This window comes from Phoenix dactylifera, chromosome 5 (assembly GCF_051530095.1).
Source record: "Phoenix dactylifera cultivar Ajwa chromosome 5, Ajwa_hap1_PhDact_Kaust_v1.1, whole genome shotgun sequence".
NCBI classification, from domain to species: Eukaryota; Viridiplantae; Streptophyta; class Magnoliopsida; order Arecales; family Arecaceae; genus Phoenix; species Phoenix dactylifera.
In genome coordinates, this window is record NC_143194.1 from 32,177,037 (window position 1) to 32,201,042 (window position 24,006).

At 46.9% G+C, this 24,006-nt stretch overlaps 1 protein-coding gene across 4 annotated transcripts; it reads left to right on the top strand.

The window, feature by feature from the left end:
- The first annotated feature begins 2,753 nt into the window (after positions 1-2,753).
- On the top strand, positions 2,754-23,081 carry LOC103699143 (ubiquitin-conjugating enzyme E2 10). Of its 4 annotated transcripts, none has more exons than XM_039129130.2 (5): positions 2,754-2,912; positions 3,001-3,087; positions 18,298-18,425; positions 22,009-22,113; positions 22,712-23,081. In XM_039129130.2, the coding sequence occupies exons 2-5, from the start codon at positions 3,018-3,020 to the stop codon at positions 22,853-22,855; spliced, it is 447 nt and encodes a 148-aa protein (XP_038985058.1). In that variant the 5' UTR covers positions 2,754-2,912; positions 3,001-3,017; the 3' UTR covers positions 22,856-23,081. The 4 variants fall into 4 exon arrangements, with proteins under 4 accessions (XP_038985058.1, XP_038985059.1, XP_026661946.3 ...); XM_039129131.2 differs by having other exon boundaries at positions 2,780-2,912; positions 2,986-3,087; XM_026806145.3 differs by lacking the exons at positions 2,754-2,912; positions 18,298-18,425; positions 22,009-22,113; positions 22,712-23,081 and adding exons at positions 3,333-3,662; positions 7,154-7,212; positions 7,303-7,414; positions 7,728-7,809.
- The last annotated feature ends 925 nt before the right edge of the window (positions 23,082-24,006 follow it).

Here is a 24,006-nt window from a genome sequence, read left to right on the forward strand (position 1 = left end):
ATAGTACCCCTCTTTTTTTTTGTTATGTTTGTATTATTTGTGTTATGTATGTAAACCATTCATCCTTCTTTTAGGCCCATTAGTCGCAACGGCACCTTCTTTTAGAAAGTACTATCCTGTTGTGCTCGTAATTAACTAAAACCATAAAAAGAATTAAATCAAGATCTTCGCAGTCATAATTTCAACGAACCGGCCACTTTGCTTTCATCGCACATTCCGAGTAGGCATGTATCACAATCAGATTCTTTGTCAATTTTGATCCGATGCCTACTACCTAATAAAAAGACAGCCAACAGTCCATAACTAGTTGATATATCACAATTTTACTGTCAGATGAAAAGGAGTCAATCACCTAGCCAATCCTGAATAGTTCGATTTTTATTTTATTTCAACTGATCTACCAAATCATAACCTAACATAAAATAAATAAGAAGAAATAAATAAATAAATAAATACTCCTCAATTCACTTAAAATTCCAATCAGAGCTCAAGCTCAGATTGATGTTTTGCTCAAAAGGCCTGGAATCCCGGTTTTTTCTTATGTTATGTGAAGAAGAAATCTATTTTCTTATTGAAACATCACATAAACAAACTGTGCTTAGGACAAGATTGGGTAAGTTGTTCTGGACCTAGCTCTCAGCCCGGTTCATTATCCAAATACAATATGTCAAGTATATAATATTAAATTGCATTACATTATATACAACATCATATTTTTTATTAAATCATATTAAAATAATAATAAGGCTTTTCTTTACTTGCCCTGGAGGTTTTAATAACATCATTTCCACCATATAATAGTACTCTAGGCCTTCATCATGTTGGTTTATTTATCTCTTGAGGGTTAAATCTTTGGAATGGATAGAGAGAAAGCTGGCATCGTTCGCAATCTAAATCTAGAATCCCTAATGCTTTGCCATGAAGTTCATAGCTCATGGCAATCCAAGAAATAAGGCAATTTATCAATGATATTGATAAATAAGCATTTAGGGCCATAATGTTATAATTTGGAAGCCATAATGTTTTTGGTGAACCATTAAGGACTGATGGGGGGCAAAATGAATCGTGCTGCACAGGGCAAGGGATCACCACAACACCGACCGGGCATGACCACAATCTTGCTCAGAACCGGCCTGATCTCAAACTCCGCTGAAGGCTTAGTTGACCTCGGCTGGATCTCTCCGCTACTACGATCGGCCGAAACCTCTTCTAACACCTGTAATGACGTCCCAAGCTCGAGCTCAAAACACCCTGCTGAGTCAGTTGCAAGCCAAAGAACTCTTTCGACTGCGGGACTATTTGCCGATACGCCCCGACCGAGCTCGGGGTGCCCTCTATATTCGCCGACGCGCTCCGGCCAAGCTCGAAGCGCCTTTATATTCGCCGACGCGCCCCGACCGAGTTCGGGGTGCCTTTTATATTCGCCGACACGCCCCGACCCGAGCTCGAGGCGCCCTTAATATTCAATGATACGCCTCGGCCAAGTTTGGGGCACCCTTCCAAAGCAAACCCCAGGATTGAAGAAGTTAGGCCGACCTCAGCGCCCACGAAACCGACCTCACTGAATATATGATGCGACCTCTCATCGAGCTCGGCTTCGCCCATGGCCACATTCACATGCGTGCCCATGCCCGCCTACATGGCCGTACATTACAACATCACCGCACCATGCTTTGCTTACTGGTCGACGACAATCAAGGACAATGCCATGCTGCTTCAGCTATACCCCGTCCATCTATCGACGCCTTACCATTCATAGGAACGACCAAAGCCGTGCGCCTCAAGAAAGCTCTAGTTATGCGCTATCTGTCTACAACCTATCTCCTCCCATGATGAGGACGGACCATACCTCCGCCATCTGGACACCTCTTCGAGAACTATATATAGCCCCATCGGGTAACACTATGGGGACTTTTAGGGCTAACTAAGCTCCATCCTAACTTGAGCATTGGAGGGCCCTCACCGGAACCACCATTGAGACTTTGTGCAGGTACACCATCGCATGGGAGGTGGTGGCTCATCTTCTTCCTCAGCATTCTGGCAGCTTCCTCGACTCTCTCGGCATGATCACCCTAGGGCCAAATTTGAAACACAACAAGGACCAAATAGGCATTTAGGCTCCTAAACACCTAAGCCTAATCATGAATGTCAAAAAAAGAAATATTGGTTACACCCTTCTAGGTACATTTTGGGATACGTGTAGCAGGATCTCATGTTCCATGATATATTTGTGAGGACCCCGTACGGGCGTGGTCAGCCTCAATGGATCCATGCTGCAGTATCCTCTAATTCACATAGGTTATGGGTCGGGTCCGCTCTGATATTATTTATAACAACCTATGATCTCACCCAAAATGGCTAGCCGAAAGGTATTATTTGAATAGATTTGAATAGATTTGAATCTTTAGCTTGACGAGGACGTCAGAGCTTGAATGGAGGGAGTATGTGAGAATTCTGTACGGACGTGTATTTAGTTTCACATTGGTTATTTGCTAGGTAAATTTTAAATATTTATACAAGATTAAAAAATTTAAATAATACTTTTTCAATGGATTATTTCGGGTTGTTACAATATTAATGTTAAAACAAAAAACAAACGATCAAACAAAATGGGCCGGGTGAAAAGTGCTCCGTCTCGGTCATCATCATAAGTGATGAAAGAAAACCCATGCCTTGCCGTTCATCGTCATCATCAGCAACAACAATGTCGCCATTATTACCCCGGTCCCATGCCTGCCGTTCATCGTCATCGTCAGCAACAACAATGTCGCCATTATTACCCCGGTCCCCAGAATAATCATCGTATATCCTCCACTGCCCATAAATAAACTCCTTCCCCTCGCTCCCTTTCCTCTTTCTCTGTTTTCTCGCCGAGCCGCGTTTAGAGAGGAGGGTCCAAGAGCTCCCTCCAGGTATTATCTCTCTCCCCCTCTCTCTTTCTCGTGCCGATTATTTTCTGTACCTTGCTTCTAATCTTTGAATCAGCGTTGGACATTGAAGGATTCTAGTCTTCGGCCATGGCTTCAAAGAGGATATTGAAGGAATTGAAGGATCTCCAGAAAGATCCTCCCACGTCTTGCAGCGCAGGTATATTGGATCTTGACTTTGATTTCCTATTCTTTACGCGATCTTTTCTTTCTTTCTACTTCCAGATTGGTTCGATTTTAGATCTGGATTCTTGAAATCCATGTTTTGTTTGGTCTTCTTGGGAAAACCTTGGATTTTGGGTTCGAATGTGGAAAATAAGATCTTTAATGAGGTGTTTCCCTTATACGAAAGGGAGTCGGCAGGGCATAGAGTGATCTTTAATGTTATTTATCTTTTTCATGCAGTTGATGTTGTGATTGAATTCAACCGATGGGAAAAAAAAATGTTGCTTTTGGGATGGTGGTCAACCTTGTGATTGAATTTGCTCAAATGAAGATTTTTCCCCATTCTTTTCGCGTCGTTGATCTTGTGACCGAATTCAAGCGATGGGCAAAATCGTTTCTTTTGGGCATAATATGTTTTTTAATGTTACATTATCTTTTCATGCAGTCAATCTTGTGATCAAGTTTTGTCAATGGGAAAAACGTTTATTTTCCCGAGGGTTGATGGAGCCCTGTGATGTGTATTACGAATTTAGGGGGCAATTCTGTGAGTTACATGGAAATTTGAATGAGGTATTTGGAAATACTATAATTTTGTATGTCATAGTTAGTGTGCATGAGATGTACCTACTGTTATTTTGAGGTACTCTCCATCAGGAGTGATGTCAATGCATTTATCAAACACCAATTGTGGGATCCAAATATGATACTATGCCTTATTGGATATAACGTGCTTTTCTTGGCAGGCTTACATTTAATCAGACCATTTTCAGAAAGCGTATAATCCTATAACATTAACACCTGTTAGCCATATTTATTCTGGTAGGCTTCAGACATTCTGGAACCTTTTCTCCTTCACTTATTTATCTCTTTACGGTGCCTCAGGCTGGAAAAAAAATTTGTATTGTTTCAAAAAATTGCCTGGCAATTTAAATAAAGGTACTGCATACTGTGTGTCTCATTCTTGCAATACAGTACTGCATGCTGCATGCTGGAAAAAAATTGTATGGTTTCAAAAATATGTTGCTTAAGTTTTTAAATTCTGACACCACGGCCATCATGGTGGTGGCCAAGACATAGAGGAACAAACATCCTGGTTCATCCTGGCTGAGATAGAAAGCTGGAAGATTTGGAGAAAAGACGATAATCTGAGACCTCTGCCGATATATAGGAACCAAAACACTGGAATATTGGCTAATATAGTAACTCCGAGATCTACTACCATGTTAAGGTATTGATTATAAGATGGTAAAAAATTCTTGATCATTATATTCATATTATATTAGAGGAACATTATAGTTTCTTCGGCATTCCAACTTGTTACGACTATTAGAAGAGGTTATACACTATGATTACTTGTTTAGGAATGCTTTACATAAGCCGATTGGGCTGCAATCCAATATTATCAAAAGATGCTCAGTAATTATAATTAGGAATGCTTTACATAAGCCGATTGGCCTTTTATGTTCAGTTTTGCTCTTATATGTCAATTGGGCTGTGAAATCCCTAATGTAGTCCCTCAACATACCACAAGGGAGGCAATTTTAGTGAAGTGACATTGAGGCAATGCATGGATGAGGGTGAGAGGTGTTGGGGAAAGCACCTCACTGATGTTAGGATGTCGTATTCAAGGGGTTTCTTAAGTTTCATATGAAGGATCCTGTTCAATTTTATGGAAGTCAAAGATTTAAACATATGAAAAAAGCTCTGTTGTTCGTACCCTTTCTTTTTCTTTATTAGGCTGATTTAGGGCTTTAAGCTCAGAGGGGAACATGAGGAGAAGAAATACCAAAATATTAAAATAAAAAAAACATTTACACTCACACCCCCACTTCTCCCACTCTTGCACTATCCAGTCATCAAGGTAGAGGTTTTTTCATCTTCCCCTCACACTCTTCTTCTGGTTTCTGCTGTTCCCTTTCTGTTATTCGAGTTATTCTTTTCTTTTTTGTCTGGCTTGTTATTCTGTTTTAGTAGTTCTTTTCTTTAATGTTTTTTGGCTTCCACTTTCTTTGTTTTCTTTTAGCTTTCTTATTTTGATTTTTGCATTTCTGATTTCAATCCTCTTCAGTGACTGGAGAGGTCCTTCCTGTCCAATCACCAGCTGTTCTGCAATACATGGATAATTGGTGATTTGAGCTGGACATGACCAGCTGTTCTGCTCTATTTAATTTATCTTTTCTTTTCTGCTTTGTTCTTTCTTTACCATTATTACAATCTACATAGGTAGGTCAAATCAAGGAAGAGTTACAGTATGAAGATGTTGATACTACTTAAGTTATCAATGTCAATGGATTCTCAGATGACTAGCTGTTCAATTAACAGAATTGTTGAATTTGCTGTGTATTTTGGAACCTAATGTATTCAGAACTGGTCAAAACAATCTGCAATATTTGGTTCCTACATGTTGAACATTAAGATGATCATGACCTGAAGGTTCTTGCTTTTTAATCATGAACTTTCTGATGTGCAGGGCTCCAGTTGCATGTTTGCAACCCTAATCACAATAGTTTTGTTGACTAAGATATCATGATACATCCTTTTAACTTATTTCTGCGTCATACAGATTTGTTCTCATCATGATGCCTACGTCAACTCTGGTCCTGTATCTGTTCAAGTTCCAAGATCTGTCAAAGTTTCACCCAACATAGATTTGGTGCATCATAATAACCTTTAGCCTGAGCTTTGCATCTTATGATTAGATATCATTTTGTTTTGGCAGTCGCATGTGGTAACAATTCCTTAACTTATCACCCATCTTAAGGTTGGTGAGCCAATGCTAGCTTTGTCAATCATTGACTTAGATGCTATCCAAATCAATGAAAGGTGAGAATTGTATGATACCGCTTTTGCTTAGCAAAAAATGGAACATAAATATCGATCATTGAATTTAACATGGAAATTGCATCATTAGAATAGTAGCAATTCTCAGAGCTGGTCAATTATTGGAGTTTTGCGATATTATATTTCATATTTTCATAAGTTGGTTTTTGTTTGAGGTCAAGTAGGTGCAAGGTTCTCTTATTGTGATCCACCACCTGGAGGATTTTTTTCTTGTGCATAACTTTCATGATATCCTTGCCATTTGGATCCTATTCTAGGTCAAGCATGCAAGTTGATTTCCAGTAACAGACATTTAGTGTGAAGGTGAGGAATCTTGTCTTTCATCTACCTAAGAATCTCTTACTAAATAGTGTTGGAAGTTAAAGGAGGCATATGCATCTAAGAAAGATACGAATGATCCTTCAGTCATTGGTAATACTGATGTCATCTTCATGCATTGCAGACTGTATTTTCTAGGAATAATACGGTTATTCTGCCCTCAAATTTCAGGACAATTTTTTTGCATTATCCTTCATCCAAAGCAATTATCAAATTGTTATATGTTTTCAACTGAGTCACTAACTAGGAGTCGTCTCAGTGACATCTCTTAGCAATTGAAGCTTTGTGACTTTTCTGAACCGCTTGATGTCCTGGTTTTGGTTAAATGAAGATTCCTCTTACTCTCTAATGAGCAAAATGAGAAGACCAAAAATGCTTTGTTGAACTTGCTAACGGTTTGAGAGGATCATAGTACTATGAATTTGAATTTATGAGGATATCAATACCAAGGTTTTGAAATGTGTAGTATTCTTCGATCTCTCAAGTTTCTCCTTCATTCTTTCAATAACATAATTGAAATTAGTTAAATTGATTGTTTCTCGTAAAACTAGAACAACAAAGTACTTCAATTGATTCTTGTTTTCTGGGTTTTGTATATTTTGGCTAAGTTGTTCTAAACTTTCAAAGGGATGTGCATGTAGCAATCTTTAGTGGACCTTTTGTACTTTGCATTTTGTTTACTCATTGTTATGGCAGGTCTTAAACACTTAGTTAATTTTAGTGCACATTTCAAAACTTGGTAACCTAGAGGTTACTATTCATTAATGGAGGAAGCTTCTTATGGTCGGGCCATTAATGACTATCTGGTCAGTCATCATGGTGAAAATTTGGAAATAGATGATGGAGAGAGATTTTCAGAGGAGTTATTTTGTTATATCTCTCACCATCTTATCTTTCAACAGGCAGTGGGAAGCTATTTACAAGATTTGCGAAGGCCAAAGTTTTCATTGCAAGTCATGATGTAATAATTCGAAATGGCAAATGTCCTAATATGAACTTGCATATCTATCAGTTAAGATGATCATCAGTTTTTATTGGGACATGGTTTCAGTATTTTCTATGATATGAAGCTTCAGCGATGCCAGGTTTTGGCTTTCAGTTTAAAGGATGTAAACGGCGTGAGGAGATTCTCTGTTCTTTGCAGACAAGCAATGGAGATATTGGTGGGTGGTGCCAAGCTGGTTATTTTGCCCATTGCATCTATTGTAGCATCATCTCTAATTTTGCATACCAGTGGCACTACCAGCAGACTGTCGGCACCCCTTCAGATCCTCCTTAGCATTAAATTCCTTACATTTGATGCCCCGCAATGATTTTTTTGGTGCATATTAGATTATTGTATTGTAGCTCTAGGCGGATCCTCTTCTTTGAGTTGTCCTTTCACATTAGGCCTCCTTGGAAATGAATTCCTTCATGCATATTGTGTAACTAAATGCATTCCTCTAAGATTAATGTTCCTTCCCGATTCTATTGCAGTCTTAGAGATCACTGCAGTCAACCTTAAGCCATACTTCTTGCTGCATATTTGGACTTGTGATTCATTCTGATCTGAGTCAGGTTTGTGATTGTTCTACTTCTTATATTAGTTTGCCTTCATCTTAAGCATGCTACCATTTCCTCTTCCAGCTTTTGCATTATTGGTGTTGTTTTGTTGATCTTTGTTGACTTTTATAAACTGACTCTCCTGAGCTATATGCGTATGCCTACTACAGTGATCTGTTTTTGAGCTGCTTCTCCTTCATTGTCACATTGAGGGCACAGTCGTACACTGCCACAACCAGTGCTCATCCCCTAAACACAAACACATAAAAGGGTCCTTGTGATGCATTCCCACTTTGCCAGACAGAGTTGCCATTAGAATAATCATTTGAAATCAAACACAGTTTATGTTCTAGATAATTTGACTCTCTTCAAACCATTGTTGGATTGGATTCTCATAGGCCAACCAAGGAACACCATAACTCCAATGCGTAGACAAAAATACAGAAGTATGGAGCTTCCCCCATTTGGTCATGGTTTCTAATGAATCAGGTATTGGCATAATTTTTTCTCTGCAAATGAGACTTGAGCACCTTGCTTGTCAATTTTTTGCATGGCTTTGTATCTGTTACGGGGGAACTTAGCCACCATGCCCCACGTGACCGGCACGCGCGCCCAGAAAGACCACGGCTGCCCCTTGATCCAGCAATCCGACCTCGGGTCGGATACCTTCGGCTCCGCAGTCCGACCCCGAGTCGGCTGCCCCTTGATCCAGCAATCCGACCTCGGGTCGGATATCTTCGGCTCCGCAGTCCGACCCCGAGTCGGCTGCCCCTTGATCCAGCAATCCGACCTCGGGTCGGCAATCTCTTGATAACAACAGACTGTTCTCCTGAGGCACGCCGCGGCCCCCTGCTCCACTACTCCCTGCAACGGCCGAATCCGGCGCTGCCCCACGATCCCCTGTAACAACCGTACGAAGCGGAGCTCCACTACGCCCTGCCATGGCCGTACCCGGCGCTGCCCCACGACGCCCTGTAACGGCCATGTCAGTGGCAACCCCATCGTGCCACACGATGACCAATCCCCAGAAAAATCCCTCAGCCTGAGATATATGGGGCTGGGGGGGAAGGGGGAGGGTAAGCGAGATTCTCCATAGCATCATCTTACCTGCTACCTCTCCTTCTCCTTCGATTTCCTCTAACTTGATCGTCGGAGGGCCCCCACTACCCCAGTGGTGGTGCGAGGCTTGCTTGCAGGTTTTCCGGCGGAAGGTGGAGCGCAACCAAAGCAATTCAAAGGGAACCCCGTTCACACCGCTGTGCCAATCGTTCTCGGTTTGGACCCCCAGCAACAGTTGGCGCTAGAAGGAGGGCCCGGATCTCAGAGCGATCGTAATGGCACGGCGAGGTGGTCGTGGAGCTTCCAATGCTTCCGGTCGCGGGGCCTCTCACGCCACTGGCTGGGAGGCCGCTGCATCTCCAACACGCTCTCAGCAACACTCCACCGCCCCACCGCCCATTCAGATGGTCGAAGCCGCCCAGTTCGACCAGCTAACCCAGCAGGTTCGCACCCTCGCGGAGGCGGTGCAGAATCTGCAGGGTGCGATGTCCCGGGCGCCGCAGCGGGCTCAGGAGCCGCTGCTGCCTGAGCGTTCGCCTGTTCTCCTCAACCCGCGCTCCTTCCTCTCCCATGGGGAGGAGCGCCGGCGCGAGGAGGATTCTCGAGCACGCTCCATTCTGCCGGGACCTTCCCACCGGAGCTGCGCGGGGTACGAGAGGCGGGCTCGGGCGCGTTCCCAGACCCCCCAGTCCTCGAGGAACCCGCGCTCCAGTCGGTCCCCCTCTCGCCGCTCCTTGTCTCCCACCCACCGGTCGCGCTCCCTGGACCGGCGGGTGGACGATCTCCACCGACAACTCCAGGTCCTGAAGGGCCATTCCAAAGATCCCTTCGCCGACTTAGAGATCTCCTCCCAGCCGGCGCTCGCCTCGAGGATCCTGCGGACCCCGAATCCGCCGGGGTTCAAAATGCCGGCGATCGAGCCCTATGACGGGGCGGCGGATCCACGGGATCACGTCGAGAGTTTCAGGACCCTTATGCTCCTCCACGGAGCATCAGATCCCCTTCTCTGCAAGGCTTTCCCGGCAACCCTCCGTGGCCCGGCGAGGGCATGGTTCGCCGGGCTGGAGGCTGACTCAATCCGGTCCTTCGACCAGTTCACTCGCCTCTTCATCACTCATTTCGCCGTCAGTAGCCGGCGGCGACTGGTCTCCGACTCCCTCTTTGATGTCCGGCAAAACGAGGGAGAAAGCCTGCGGGATTATCTTACCCGCTTCAACAGGGCTACACTGGAGGTCCGGAACCTGAGTCAGGAGGTAGCTCTTTCAGCCCTGAAGCGTGGCTTCCGGAAAGGCAGACTCACCTTCTCCCTGGACAAACGCCTGCCGCGGAGCTTCCCAGAGCTGTTGTCCCGGGCGAACCAGTATGCGGACGCCGAGGAGGCGGCCGCCCACCGGAGCAAGGAGGCCGCCGAGATCCCTCAAAAGCTTGGGAAGAAAAGGCGGAAAGAGGCACGCCAGAGGAGGAGCCCGACGCCTCAGCGTCGGCGCAGAAGCCCGTCGCCGGCGAAGAACCACGGCGCCCCACGCCCTCGTTCTCCGCCCCGACGTTTTCACCGGTACACCCCTCTCCTAACCCCCCGGGCCCAGATCTTTATGGAGATCAAGGGGCGGGAGGACCTCCCGGCCCCGAGACAGATGCGGAGGATCCCTGGGAAGAGGCCCTCCCGGGCGTACTGTGAGTACCACCGAGACCACGGCCACGACACGGAGGACTGCTTCCAGCTTCGGGACGAGATCGAGGCTCTCATCCGCCGGGGGCGTCTCGGTCGATATGTGAGCGACCGACGTCCCCCCGCAGACCCGCGTCCGGCCGACCCGGCCCCTCCGGAGCCTCGGGAGCAGAATCGACCCGTTGCGGGCGTGATCCACACTATCACTGGGGGCTGCCCCCGGGCCGTGAGGAACTCAGGGGGCTCGACGGAAGCGTCAGGGGCGGCTGTCGCAAAGAGGCAGAGGGTCGGCAATGTAATCACCTTTTGTGATGAAGATGTAAAGGGGGTTCAGACCCCCCACGATGACGCCATGGTGATCTCCCTCACTATGGCAAACTATGATGTAAGGCGTGTTCTTGTGGATAGTGGAAGCTCAGCTGATATCTTGTTTTACGAGGCCTTCCAAAAGATGGGCTTGTCCAGACAATTGTTGCACAAAATATCCACCCCCCTCATAGGATTCACCGGTGACGCTGTCCCGGCGGAAGGTGTCGTTGAGCTGCCTGTGACTGCGGGCGTCGCACCCGCAGAAGCCACGGTGCGACTCGGGTTCTTGGTCGTCCGTGTTCCCTCGGCCTACAACGCTATCCTCGGACGACCCGGACTGAACGCCCTTCGCGCGGTGGTCTCTACGTACCACTTGCTCATGCGGTTCCCCACGGCGGTCGGGATCGGGGAGGTCCGAGGCGACCAACCAACCGCACGGCAATGTTTCCTAGCGACCCTCAAAGGGAAGAAGTCCGCAGAAGTCCTAAGCGTCGTTCTCCTTAATTGCATTCTTCATGCAGGACACTCCGGGCGGCGTGTATCCCACGGCACACGTATCTCTGCACGCGCCCAGGCCGCATCCGCCTCGAAGAACGCGCGTATCGCGGCCGCTTAACTGGCACTCCTCGCAAGCAGCAACTGGCCGATCCGATTTCCCAGGTAACGCCTCAATTAGCATTTAATAGCCTTCTGGTGTTCCCCAGGCGACGCGTCGAGAGGAGGAGAAATACGATCGCAGTTGGCCACGGAGAAACTCCGTCGAGCGGCAAGTGATAGGCGCGCGACCAACGAGCGGAATTCCCCGAGGCTCAGTCCTCGGATGCCAGGCTAACCCGATGATCATCCCGGGAGCAGACTAGCCTGAAGCCCCGACCGGTCGCCTCGGCTTGCGCCAGCCTTGGCCGACCAACGAGCGGAATTCCCCGAGGCTCGGCCCTCGGATGCCAGGCTAACCCGATGATCATCCCGGGAGCAGACTAGCCTGAAGCCCCGACCGGTCGCCTCGGCTTGCGCCAGCCTTGGCCGACCAACGAGCGGAATTCCCCGAGGCTCGGCCCTCGGATGCCAGGCTAACCTGATGATCATCCCGGGAGCAGACTAGCCTGAAGCCCCGACCGGTCGCCTCGGCTTGCGCCAGCCTTGGCCGACCAACGAGCGGAATTTTCCGAGGCTCGGCCCTCGGATGCCAGGCTAACCCGATGATCATCCCGGGAGCAGACTAGCCTAAAGCCCCGACCGGTCGCCTCGGCTTGCGCCAGCCTTGGCCGACCAACGAGCGGAATTCCCTGAGGCTCGGCCCTCGGATGCCAGGCTAACCCGATGATCATCCCGGGAGCAGACTAGCCTGAAGCCCCGACCGGTCGCCTCGGCTTGCGCCAGCCTTGGCCGACCAACGAGCGGAATTCTCCGAGGCTCGGCCCTCGGATGCCAGGCTAACCCGATGATCATCCCGGGAGCAGACTAGCCTGAAGCCCCGACCGGTCGCCTCGGCTTGCGCCAGCCTTGGCCGACCAACGAGCGGAATTCCCCGAGGCTCGGCCCTCGGATGCCAGGCTAACCCGATGATCATCCCGGGAGCAGACTAGCCTGAAGCCCCGACCGGTCGCCTCGGCTTGCGCCAGCCTTGGCCGACCAACGAGCGGAATTCCCCGAGGCTCGGCCCTCGGATGCCAGGCTAACCCGATGATCATCCCGGGAGCAGACTAGCCTGAAGCCCCGACCGGTCGCCTCGGCTTGTGCCAGCCTTGGCCGACCAACGAGCGGAATTCCCCGAGGCTCGACCCTCGGATGCCAGGCTAACCCGATGATCATCCCGGGAGCAGACTAGCCTGAAGCCCCGACCGGTCGCCTCGGCTTGCGCCAGCCTTGGCCGACCAACGAGCGGAATTTCCCGAGGCTCGGCCCTCGGATGCCAGGCTAACCCGATGATCATCCCGGGAGCAGACTAGCCTGAAGCCCCGACCGGTCACCTCGGCTTGCGCCAGCCTTGGCCGACGAACGAGCGGAATTTTCCGAGGCTCGGCCCTCGGATGCCAGGCTAACCCGATGATCATCCCGGGAGCAGACTAGCCTGAAGCCCCGACCGGTCGCCTCGGCTTGCGCCAGCCTTGGCCGACCAATGAGCGGAATTTCCTGAGGCCTAACCCTCGGATGCCTGGCCTAGCGCCGGAAGAATTTTCTGAGGCCTAACCCTCGGATGCCTGGCCTAGCGCCGGAAGAATTTCCTGAGGCCTAACCCTCGGATGCCTGGCCTAGCGCCGGAAGAATTTCCTGAGGCCTAACCCTCGGATGCCTGGCCTAGTGCCGGAGGAACTTCAAGAGTCAGGAGTCGGCGAGACGCTACCAAGAGTTAAAAAGAGGAAGGACGAAAGTGAAATGAGGAAACACTTTGTTTGCATTAACTTTCGTTGCATCAGGGCCGAGACCCATACAACATGGCAAAACGCCAACATACAAAGAAAAGAACAAAGAAAAAGTACAGAGGGTCAGCTTGGAGGAACCCCTGGATCGGGAACGGCGAGCACGTCCGCGAAGGGTAGGGAGACGATTGGAGAACCGGCAGGCAATGGCATCGGAGGGGAGTCGAGGAGAGAGACCCCACTCAGGTCAATTCCGGGGTATTTAGTGGACACCCTTGCCAGGCCTTCATCGAAGCCTAAGGCAAAGGAGTCGGACCCCGCATCCGACATGTCACGGATGAACTCGGCGGACTGACGATAGGCCTGTACCGCCTGACGCCCGATTTCTGCGCTCTTCTCGGCCAGCGCCGCCTCCGCTCGCTCCGTAATCTGAGCTTTCGCTTCCATGACCTTCGCCACAATCCGCTCGTCCGCCTCGGAGGAGACCCTCAGCAGATCGGCCCGAGCCTCCACGTGCTTCGCCTCGGCAGCGATGCGAGCAGCCTCAGCCTCCTCCAGGCGCGAATGAAGCTCCTGGTTGCTCGCACGAGTCCCCTCCAAGGCCGACTCCAATTCGGCCATCTTGGCTTCAAGAGATCGGGTTCGGTTGCGGGCGTTGTCGGCCGACTGCTGGGCCTTCTCCCACCTCTCCCGGAAGTCGGCAGCCTTCCGGGACTGCTTTTCGGCTCGCTCCTCCGCCTTCCTGATCTCGCTTTCGAGATCCGAGGCAACCTTGAGTTGCTCCTGAGCCTCCAACAGTTGCCTCTCGAGGGCGGCGAAGCCGAGTGCCCGCTCTTCGGCCACCTGGAGCCTCGTCTCGAGGTCCCTGGTCGTTCTCCCCGCCGCAGCCTGGCCTCCCTCCTCTACAGCTTTCAGTCGGCTCTCGGACTTCGCCAGGAGCCTCGCCTGTTCCTCGTGGCTCTCCTCCAGACGGATCATGTACTGGGCGAGCTAAGAGACAGGAAAAATGAGAGCGTCAGACGGGGATCAATAGAGCCTATAAATGACGAAAGCGACCAAAAGAACACTCACCGACATGAGGCAGACGCAGCTGGCAGCTCCGACTTCAGGGATCCTCATCTGTCGGACCTGCCTACGGTCACCCTCCAGCAGCACCGTCTCGATGAGGTTTCGGGCGCCGGCGAAAGTGAAGGCCGACCCCGACTTCGCCCCGGAGCCGGACGGTGGTTCTGCGGCCTTACCCTTACCTATTGCTTGAGGGAGAGTCATGCAGACCGTGCTCGGGGCGGGGGCCGCGCCAGAAATCGACAGGGTCCCGCTCGGCCGAGGCCTCGGCGCGCCCCTCCTCGTATCATCCGAGGCCGACCGAGTCGAAGGCTGGGCTGGGGACCGACCGCGTCCGACCCGGCCGTCTCGGGCGCGCCCGGATGACACCTCCGGAAAAGCGGTAGTCTCATCACCGGAGGGCTGATACGGTGTTAACTGTCGGTCCGAGCCCGCGACGTCCCCCTGATCGGTGGGTCCGGACCCGTCTGTCGGCGTCGGAGTCGCCTGCTGGCGGGGCTTCTTCGCCGGTGGGACCTCGCTCGGAGGAGTCCGTTTCTTCCTCCGGACCGCTTCCAGTAGGGACGCCCTACTAACAGCCATTGCCCTGTCCGACTGCATGACGTCGTCGATTTCTGGAAAAAGAACGAGATGGTTAGAAACTGAGAAACTGATGGAAAGAAGAAACGAAAGAGGAGAAAAGAACTAAAAAAGAAGAAGTGATGGCGGGCTCACGGTCGGCAGGGACCGAGCTCAGACCGACGTTCACCAAGGCATCCTCGGAAATAAGGCGAGCCACCGGGGGGAGCCGGCCCTCGGCAACCAACCCCCTCAAAACGGCGACGCCATCGGACTCCTCCCTTGACAACCTCGATAGGCCGATCGGGGACTTCATCGGCGTCTCCCAGGTTGTCCCGATTCCCCAAGAGGGATCTACGTCGATGAAAAAGAAACGCTCATTCCAGCCATGAATGGAGGAAGGAGCCTCCTTGACGAGGCCGCACCCTCGCCGCGCCGCAAAGCACCACCACCCTCTGTCCCAGGGGTGGCCGCTCAGGCCGTAGCATTCCCAAAAGACATTCAGGGTGGCGGGAACCTCGTGCATACGGCAGAGAACCTGGAAGGCCGTCAGGGTACGCCATGAATTCGGCACCAGTTGCGTCGGCGCCACTCTTAAACCTCGAAGCACCTGCACGACTAAGTCCGAGGGGGGAAAGCGGAACCCAGCCCGAAGGATGTCCTCATTAATGGCGACCTTCCCTGGAGGAGGATGGGACATCCTCTCCTCAGGCCCCGGGAGCGTAGCGTTGCAGGCTTCGGGAAGGTGGTACCGGGCCACGAACCTATCTAGGTCTTCGGGGACCAGCTCCGACTGAATGCGGTCCGCTCTTACTTCGTCCATCCCTAACGGCCAGAGAATCTACGGTCAGGACGGAGTCAGGGGGGGAGAGGGGACCGGAACGACTGGGGTACACTAATACGAAAGGAGAAAGTACGGAGAGCCCTAAATTGAAGAGTGAGGCAACTCACCGGAAGGGAAGGAAGAACGGCTCCGGTAGCGTCAAAGGAGGAGCGAACGAACAGTCCGACGGCAACGGCAACAGCACAAGGGAGAAACTCGAGGATGCCTGTGAAGAGAAAGGCGGACGGGGGAGGGCCCCCGGTTAAATAGGCAGAAAGGCGGGTGACGCCTCGGTGACGCCAGAGGACGCCTGGCTACCGAAGGATCGCTCTCGCCCCAAAGGCGAATCGACACCATTAAGGAAGGATGTCCGCCGAAATCCGCAGACCGCCAGATCAGCGACAACCGCCATACGCCATAAAAAAAGGGGCGGGGAGCTCGGAGCGCGCGCGCCTTTCCGAGGGATGGCGGCAATCTCGAAGCATCACTCCCTTCACCCGTTCCCCTCCTGGTTCCAGGCTCGGAAGTGGGGGGCTACTGTTACGGGGGAACTTAGCCACCATGCCCCACGTGACCGGCACGCGCGCCCAGAAAGACTACGGCTGCCCCTTGATCCAGCAATCCGACCTCGGGTCGGATATCTTCGGCTCCGCAGTCCGACCCCGAGTCGGCTGCCCCTTGATCCAGCAATCCGACCTCGGGTCGGATATCTTCGGCTCCGCAGTCCGACCCCGAGTCGGCTGCCCCTTGATCCAGCAATCCGACCTCGGGTCGGCAATCTCTTGACAACAACAGACTGTTCTCCTGAGGCACGCCGCGGCCCCCTGCTCCACTACTTCCTGCAACGGCCGAATCCGGCGCTGCCCCACGATCCCCTGTAACAACCGTACGAAGCGGAGCTCCACTACGCCCTGCCATGGCCGTACCCGGCGCTGCCCCACGACGCCCTGTAACGGCCATGTCAGTGGCAACCCCATCGTGCCACACGATGACCAATCCCCAGAAAAACCCCTCAGCCTGAGATATATGGGGCTGGGGGGGAAGGGGGAGGGTAAGCGAGATTCTCCATAGCATCATCTTACCTGCTACCTCTCCTTCTCCTTCGATTCCCTCTAACTTGATCGTCGGAGGGCCCCCACTACCCCAGTGGTGGTGCGAGGCTTGCTTGCAGGTTTCCCGGCGGAAGGTGGAGCGCAACCAAAGCAATTCAAAGGGAACCCCGTTCACACCGCTGTGCCAATCGTTCTCGGTTTGGACCCCCAGCAACAGTATCAAAGCTGGATAGTCACTGATGTTGGTTCTTAGGAAAATATCTGATGAAAGTAATTAATATTATAAGGGACAACATTCTGTTTTTTGCTTCTTGAAGTTGTCAAGGATACCAGGTTGTCTACATGACTTTTGTATCAAGTTATTCATGATAATAATTATCCAAGTTCTCCATGTAGTCCAGAGTCATCCATGCCCCCCAACATAAAAATTTATCCATAAAATTATGGGTGCTCCATGGATTTTCCAAACTCCAGAGTATTGGCAATACCTATCTCTTGCTGCAGCCACACCATACATATCTTTCTGATAAATGGCAATTTGTATGACTCATGGCCTGTGTTTTAATACATTTTTGGCAGTCTTACATGTTGATAGAGGACAAATGCTTCAAATTAGACGCAGTGCATGAACTATGGAATACATATGGCACCAAAATTGTAGTCTCAATGTGCTTGCATGTGCAAAAATCATGCTTCCTTTTAGAGATGTGCACAAATCATGCTTGCATGAGCAAAAATTTTGCTTTCTTTTAGAGATGTAGAGGCTCATGAAATTTGGGATTTTGTGAATAGAGTCTTCGATTCTAATATCAATATGATAGGTAGAAATTGGATTTACTTTTATCTGTAAAACGGAATACTATGTAAGAGGCAGAATTGCTTGTCCATGAATATGGGCGCCCGCAGAAACTGGACCGTTAATAAACCCTCTTTCCGAGGGATCAACTTATTGAGGATCACGTCTTGAGGTCTCGACTCATTGACCTCTTTTTCCCAAAGACCTAGATGGATGGCCTTGTTAAGTTTCTGTCCCATTGCGGGCATGCAGGGCCCAAGGGAAGCAATCTATTGTTTATTGGGAGGTTGGTTCTAGATGTAATTTTCATTTATATATGCAGCAAAAAAAAATTTGGACTTCAGTATCATGGGTCACATCTAAGCTTATCTTTAGCAAGCTGCTGTGTTTCCCAAGAATCCCAAGCAAGGGCACAAACCTGTTTTTTTGTGCGATATGCTGGGGTGCCGCGCCGCGCGGCGGGGGGGGGGGGGGGGGGGGTCGCCAACTTTGTCCTTAGCGGTTCAAAAAATAAACCATGAATTAAAACATTTCAGAGGAGATGAAGCCTTTTTGTTTATCAATTTTGTCGCAGGTTCTTTTAAATTCTATCATCATATACCTTGATGGCAATCAAATACTTCTTTCTATCCTGTTACATGGTAAATCCACTAGTATAGCGAAAGGAATTGAGAATAAGGAAAGTTAATATAACTTGCTGCTGAAGCTTGTTTTCTTGTTTGTTGTTCAAGTCAACATACTGAATCATGCTTTTGTGGTGAAAGCAATTTATAATTGTTTCTGGTATAAATTTTATGTTTCTGCATTTAACAGGACCTGTGGCAGAAGATATGTTTCACTGGCAAGCAACAATTATGGGTCCGCCAGATAGTCCGTATGCTGGGGGTGTCTTTCTAGTTACCATCCACTTCCCTCCAGACTATCCATTCAAGCCGCCGAAGGTACTGAAACACCGATACTTTTTGATATAATGAAATGAAGCTTCTTGTCCATATCATGTTTCTCTAAAATACCTTTTTTTATTTTAAGTTTTGAAGACTGTAATTTGTGTCCAATAAATTTGTATATTATTTGAACTGATCTGCCTTCAATCCCATATGTCAGCAACTAAACTTATAGCCTTGTCCCATGTTGGTATTGGCTCAATTAACTAAACATTAATTGTAGATATAAGCTTATTCCTGGATCTGATTTTCATTAGCAGATGTGGCTTGTTTTTTTTTCCTTGATTTACAGTGTTCTTAGTGCCATCTTGTGCTTTTCACTGGTATGTATAACTTGACATAATATATGCTTATGCTTCTTTTCCCTTTGAAAGGTCCAATAATAGATGAGTTGGGGTTTGCTGGTGTTATTATTTTTTATTATTGTGAGCAGTTGAATTGCCACTTTGAGAAACATTTGAGCAGTTGGCATTGGAGTCAAGCCGTTCAGCTGGATAATTCTTTGTAACTTGAGTCCCTTTCATAAGCACATATGAATATTATTATTCTTAAGGCAGTAGGATAGATATCATTTAGGTGGATTACAAGGTGAAAATTGTGAGTAGATTTTTTTGTTTCTTTTTCTCTTTTTGGCTAAAAAAAAATCTCCATGATATAGCTTCAAGGCTTTGATGTGGTTATGGTGCTTGTTTATAGCTCACTGGGCTACTCTTCTTTATAGCACTAGGGGGTTATATCGAGACCTTTTATTTAATGAATATATTGCTTTAAAACTTCTTGGAGATGTTTCTATTCTTGCGCAGAAGCAGAGTATAGGAAAGTGATTGGTGAGCAGCAAAATTCATTATTCTACAAAGTTTTGCTGACATTTGTCCTTAAATTTCTACATGTCAGCCAAAATCATAGCTTTTCTTGCACAAAAATTATCTAAAGCATGCTTATAAGAAAATAAGGTTATGAATATTTTAAATGTGCTTAAATAATTGGAAATCAAACTTTTTTATATCATAAATTATTATTCTAAGATTTTCATGGTAATATCAAATTAAGTCAGAAAAGTCCCCCATATATATTGTCAGACAATTCTATCTGTCAAATTCTTTTATTGAAAGTCATAGCTGTAGAAACCAATTTATTCATTGGAATTTTTATGTACTAAGTAGAGGAAAATGAGTATGTTAGATTGGTTACTGATAATTTCAATTTAAATCCTCCGAACTATTTTTGCCTCTATTTAATGCATAGTCCAATTCTAAATTACCACCATCATTTTTTTCCATTTTGTTTTCCTCTTCCTTGCGTTGTTAGCAGACCAATATGGCCTACCGCCTATAATTTGAAGCCTGGGCCTACAAGATTATTTTGGAGGATGTATTGTTTTTCTAAGCATTCTTTTTTTAATGAAATAAATTGTTTTGTGAATCTAATTTCTAGACTTGATAATGTATATGTATTTAAATGGTTGCCGAATCGATATCCAGGCACTTACTTCATCTATTTATCTTTTGTATAGTGGGTATGACTGTTCGACTCTATCTGTTGCCTGTGGATTAGAAAGGAAATCAGCATTTTTTGTTGCAAGGCAATTCAATACTTCGGGTTTTCACCTTCATATGCTAATGGAAATGCCACTGCTCTACAAAAACTTCTTGCTGGTTATTGAGGAGGAGTCATCCTGATTCCTGAAATAATTCTCTTGTGGGAAATTTACAAGAAAAATAGATAAATCTGAGGAAAAATTAGAAAGTTTAGTGTAATATCATTTTTTGTTTAGATCATTCTTCTAGGCTAGTCTCCTTGATACTGATTGAAGACATGACTGAAGACTGTGGCTGACCTTTACCTGAAGGTTATGTTTACTAGAGCTAGGTTGATTTTCCCCAAGTTGCCAGTTGTATGAAGCTTAACCTCAATAGGTGACTTAGATCTTGTGGGCACTAGTGAAAACAATATTATTGCTTGATTCATTGGTTCATGTGATTAAAGTATGACAACTAACAGGGCATACCACTCCTGGAAGAGGTGCATAGACTTGTTGTGGAGTTGAATGTGGATATTGTCAAGTAACTGTTGGTAGAAAAGTGCTTTGGATCTCCCTTCTATTTGTTTCTTCAATGATTATTGTACTTAACAATAAGCAGTGTTGTGCTAGTCTAGTTGTGATTAAGGATGCGAGAGATGGGCTGGACAGAATTAGCTCATATGCAGGCGTCTAAACTATCGTCCACCTTATGTGCAAATGCTTATCATTTTGCTCATTTCACCATTACTTAATTTCTTCCTTACAAGTTGAAAAGCATGTGTTATTACTTTTAATATAGCCACCTCCCTTTTCATCAAGAAAATATTACTTCTAATATAGCCAAGAAAATAACCATGGCAACTAGAGTTGCATTTTTTGTGTAGTTGTGATTCCTCATAGAGCAGTTCTTCTTTGTTTGTCGTCTAGTAGATCTACATGTTCTAGTGGATCAAAAGTGTGTGTTCAGCAACAGAAAGAGGTGAGGCTTTCTTACACCGAGAAGCCTCGAAAGGCATAGGAGTGCGCCTCTCGTAGACGATTACCGACTTGCGGCACATGTGCATATTTAGATTGTTGTGTGCTTTCAGATTGAGATTGAGGCTTCCTTGTTACATACTCTTTGAAGTAAAATAAATAAAAAAGAAACTCTCGAAAGAAGCTGTGGATGGAAAAATCTTTACCTTTTGAAGGTTTGTTAAGTAGTTCAGTGTCGGCATGAAATGATCATGGAATCTTTCTTCCATAGGCAAAATTTACTGGGGATATAACTCTGGAAAATGTCAAACCTTCCGTGGAACAAACACATCATCAAAGCAGGAAGTCGAAAAGTCAAAATTCTATATTTTGCCAGTTATGGTGTTAAAGTTGTCAACCAGCAATTATATTTACATGATTATTGAAGACATGAACACTGACACAGGTATTTAACTCGTTTGGAAGTCAGTCTTTGAAGATGAACTTTGGTCCACCTCATCATTTGGTAAATTCAGATCCATTGCCTAAACAATAAACATTCTCTTTCTTGCTTTCATGAAGCAGTTGTGCAAGGTATTGCCCTAGGTGTATCTCGAGAATGATATCTCAAATTGCATGGTGAGAGGTTGATAAATGAAACAGGAAACTCTTTTTGGCATATAATTTGGTCCTCTTTAACAACCAAACCCAAGATATTCAACTGTTACAATTTACTGCTATAATTGCATAATTTCTTAAGATGATGATGGCCCTTTAATCAATATGAACTCTCTACCAGCAGTATGAGCTAATTACAAACTTTGCCCAGAATATACTATGTTAGGTATGCAAAATAAATAACAGAAAAGGAAGGGGAAAGAGCCTTAAAAACTATATCTAAACAACGATGCCTTGCATTCTTTCTATGATTAGCGGTCAAATTGTTTGATCATGTGCTTTGAAATTTGATATTTTACTCAGGTGAGTTTGCTAACTGTTGTGCAGCAGAATTGTGATGTAATATATATCTGTCATGGTCGTGAGCTGAGTGTTTAAAATTGATCACTGTGATTCCTCGAGTCTCACTTGTTGTGGATTGCACAGGTAGCATTCAGGACAAAGGTCTTCCATCCAAATATTAACAGCAATGGAAGCATTTGCCTCGACATATTGAAGGAACAATGGAGCCCTGCATTAACCATTTCCAAGGTTTTTGGTTTTTCTTCCATAGTTGCTAGTTGTTTTACATCCAGCCAGGACTACAGGTTCATCGGAATAAGAATTGGAGTGGTCCTATAAAATCCTTGTGCCATTACATTTTGCTAGTATTTGAATGGTTACAGTTGCGTCCTAGATTTCCCAAGTATTTGTAAGATTTTCCTCTGGTTGTCTGCTGGACTCTCATTTCTTGTTTCATTTGTTATATTCTTTCTTGTGTCTCCCTTTGTCTGATAAGCTGGTAGGAGTCCATGCATATCTAATCTCAACCAGTATTCATGGACAGGTGCGCACATATCACTAGCATGCCTGTAATAGCGTGTATTATTCTCCAGGCTTCTTTGTTTATCATTATCTGGATCTGTGTGTACATGGTGTCCAAATTCCAATAAGATCATCCAGCGGGTCCCCTCTTTCTGACGGAGCGATAAGTATCTTCCAGCATTGAAAAGAGACCCCTTAGCAGAGGAGCACATTGGTTTCTCTTTTAGAATGACATTCTAAAACCAAATTGCATGTATCCAGATTAACTAATCTGATGATGTCATGAGTGTTGATATGGTTATTAATTTATATTTGCTACTTTCAGGTACTGCTTTCAATCTGTTCTCTGTTGACAGACCCAAACCCCGATGATCCGTTGGTTCCAGAGATTGCCCATATGTACAAGACGGATAGGAACAAGTATGAGACCACTGCAAGGAGCTGGACCCAGAAATATGCGATGGGTTAGCTGCACTGAGAGTGGAGACCATCGAGGCTGTTTTCCTCCCTTCTTATTTTGAAGTTCGGTATTGCCACCACTTTAATGTGTAAGAATGAAGTGATTTTGCCTGTATCACTTATGTTTTATCCACCGAAGGACCAGGAAGGCCTCGGTTATGCAATGCAGAAAACGACAAGAAAAGAACACTTGTTCCTTTTGTTTGCATGGGAATTTCATATTTAACCCTTTGTCATTTTCTCCTTCCAGACTTGATTCTGTGCTAAATTATGCCTTTGAAAACACCAGTGGGTATTGATATTGTGCAAGGCTGCATGTAAAGGAGGCCCCCCTATGTTTTGCCCGATCTACACCACGAAATGTGGCAACTTATTGAAGCCGTCAGAGAGAGTATTCCCGAGACTTCTTGTCGATGGGCTTCTTGCAATCATATTAAATCTGATAATGTCCCAAGAAGTTCACTAGCCACTTGCAAGTTTGTAAGACATCACTCATCCATCATCAGAGTCAGGTATCGTATGGCTTTCAATAATATGCCTCCATTTTTCAGGTTGGGGCCGGGGGGATGGGAGTGGAGGTATAATCATTATGTATTCTTATCTGTATAAATAAGGTCAGCATTTGTATAGAGCTAACTTTTGTGAGGAGAATTTTGGGTTTTTTGAGATGACAGTATTTAAATTTGTTCATACATACAGGGAAGCTAATTTCACCTACTGGACCATGGGAGATGCATGGTCTCTGGTGTTAGATGAAAGATTTGGCTGGCCTAGGATGGATGTTTGAAAGATTCCTCTTTCCGACAGTTTCCTCTATTGTCCTGACCCAATTAATTGATGCCATTCGTCGGGTACCTTTATAATCCACCTTGCAAAGCACTTTCTAGATTGTATAATTGATTCTTCCATGCTGATGAGCGGACGCCAGTCCTTTTTACATACATATCATCATAGATGTAAGGTCTCTATCCTCGAAGCCCAGCAGTAGCATGTTCTATGAGGATGAATGGATGGTATTTTTGCTGCACTTTTCAGATGAAAGGATTCTCTCTGTCTTCGGATGCCAAGTGATCCAAAATTCCAGATGATATATCTCTCTCTCTCGCTCGCTCGCTCTCTTACACACACACACACACACAGCGTGAGGTTGTCGACTGTCGT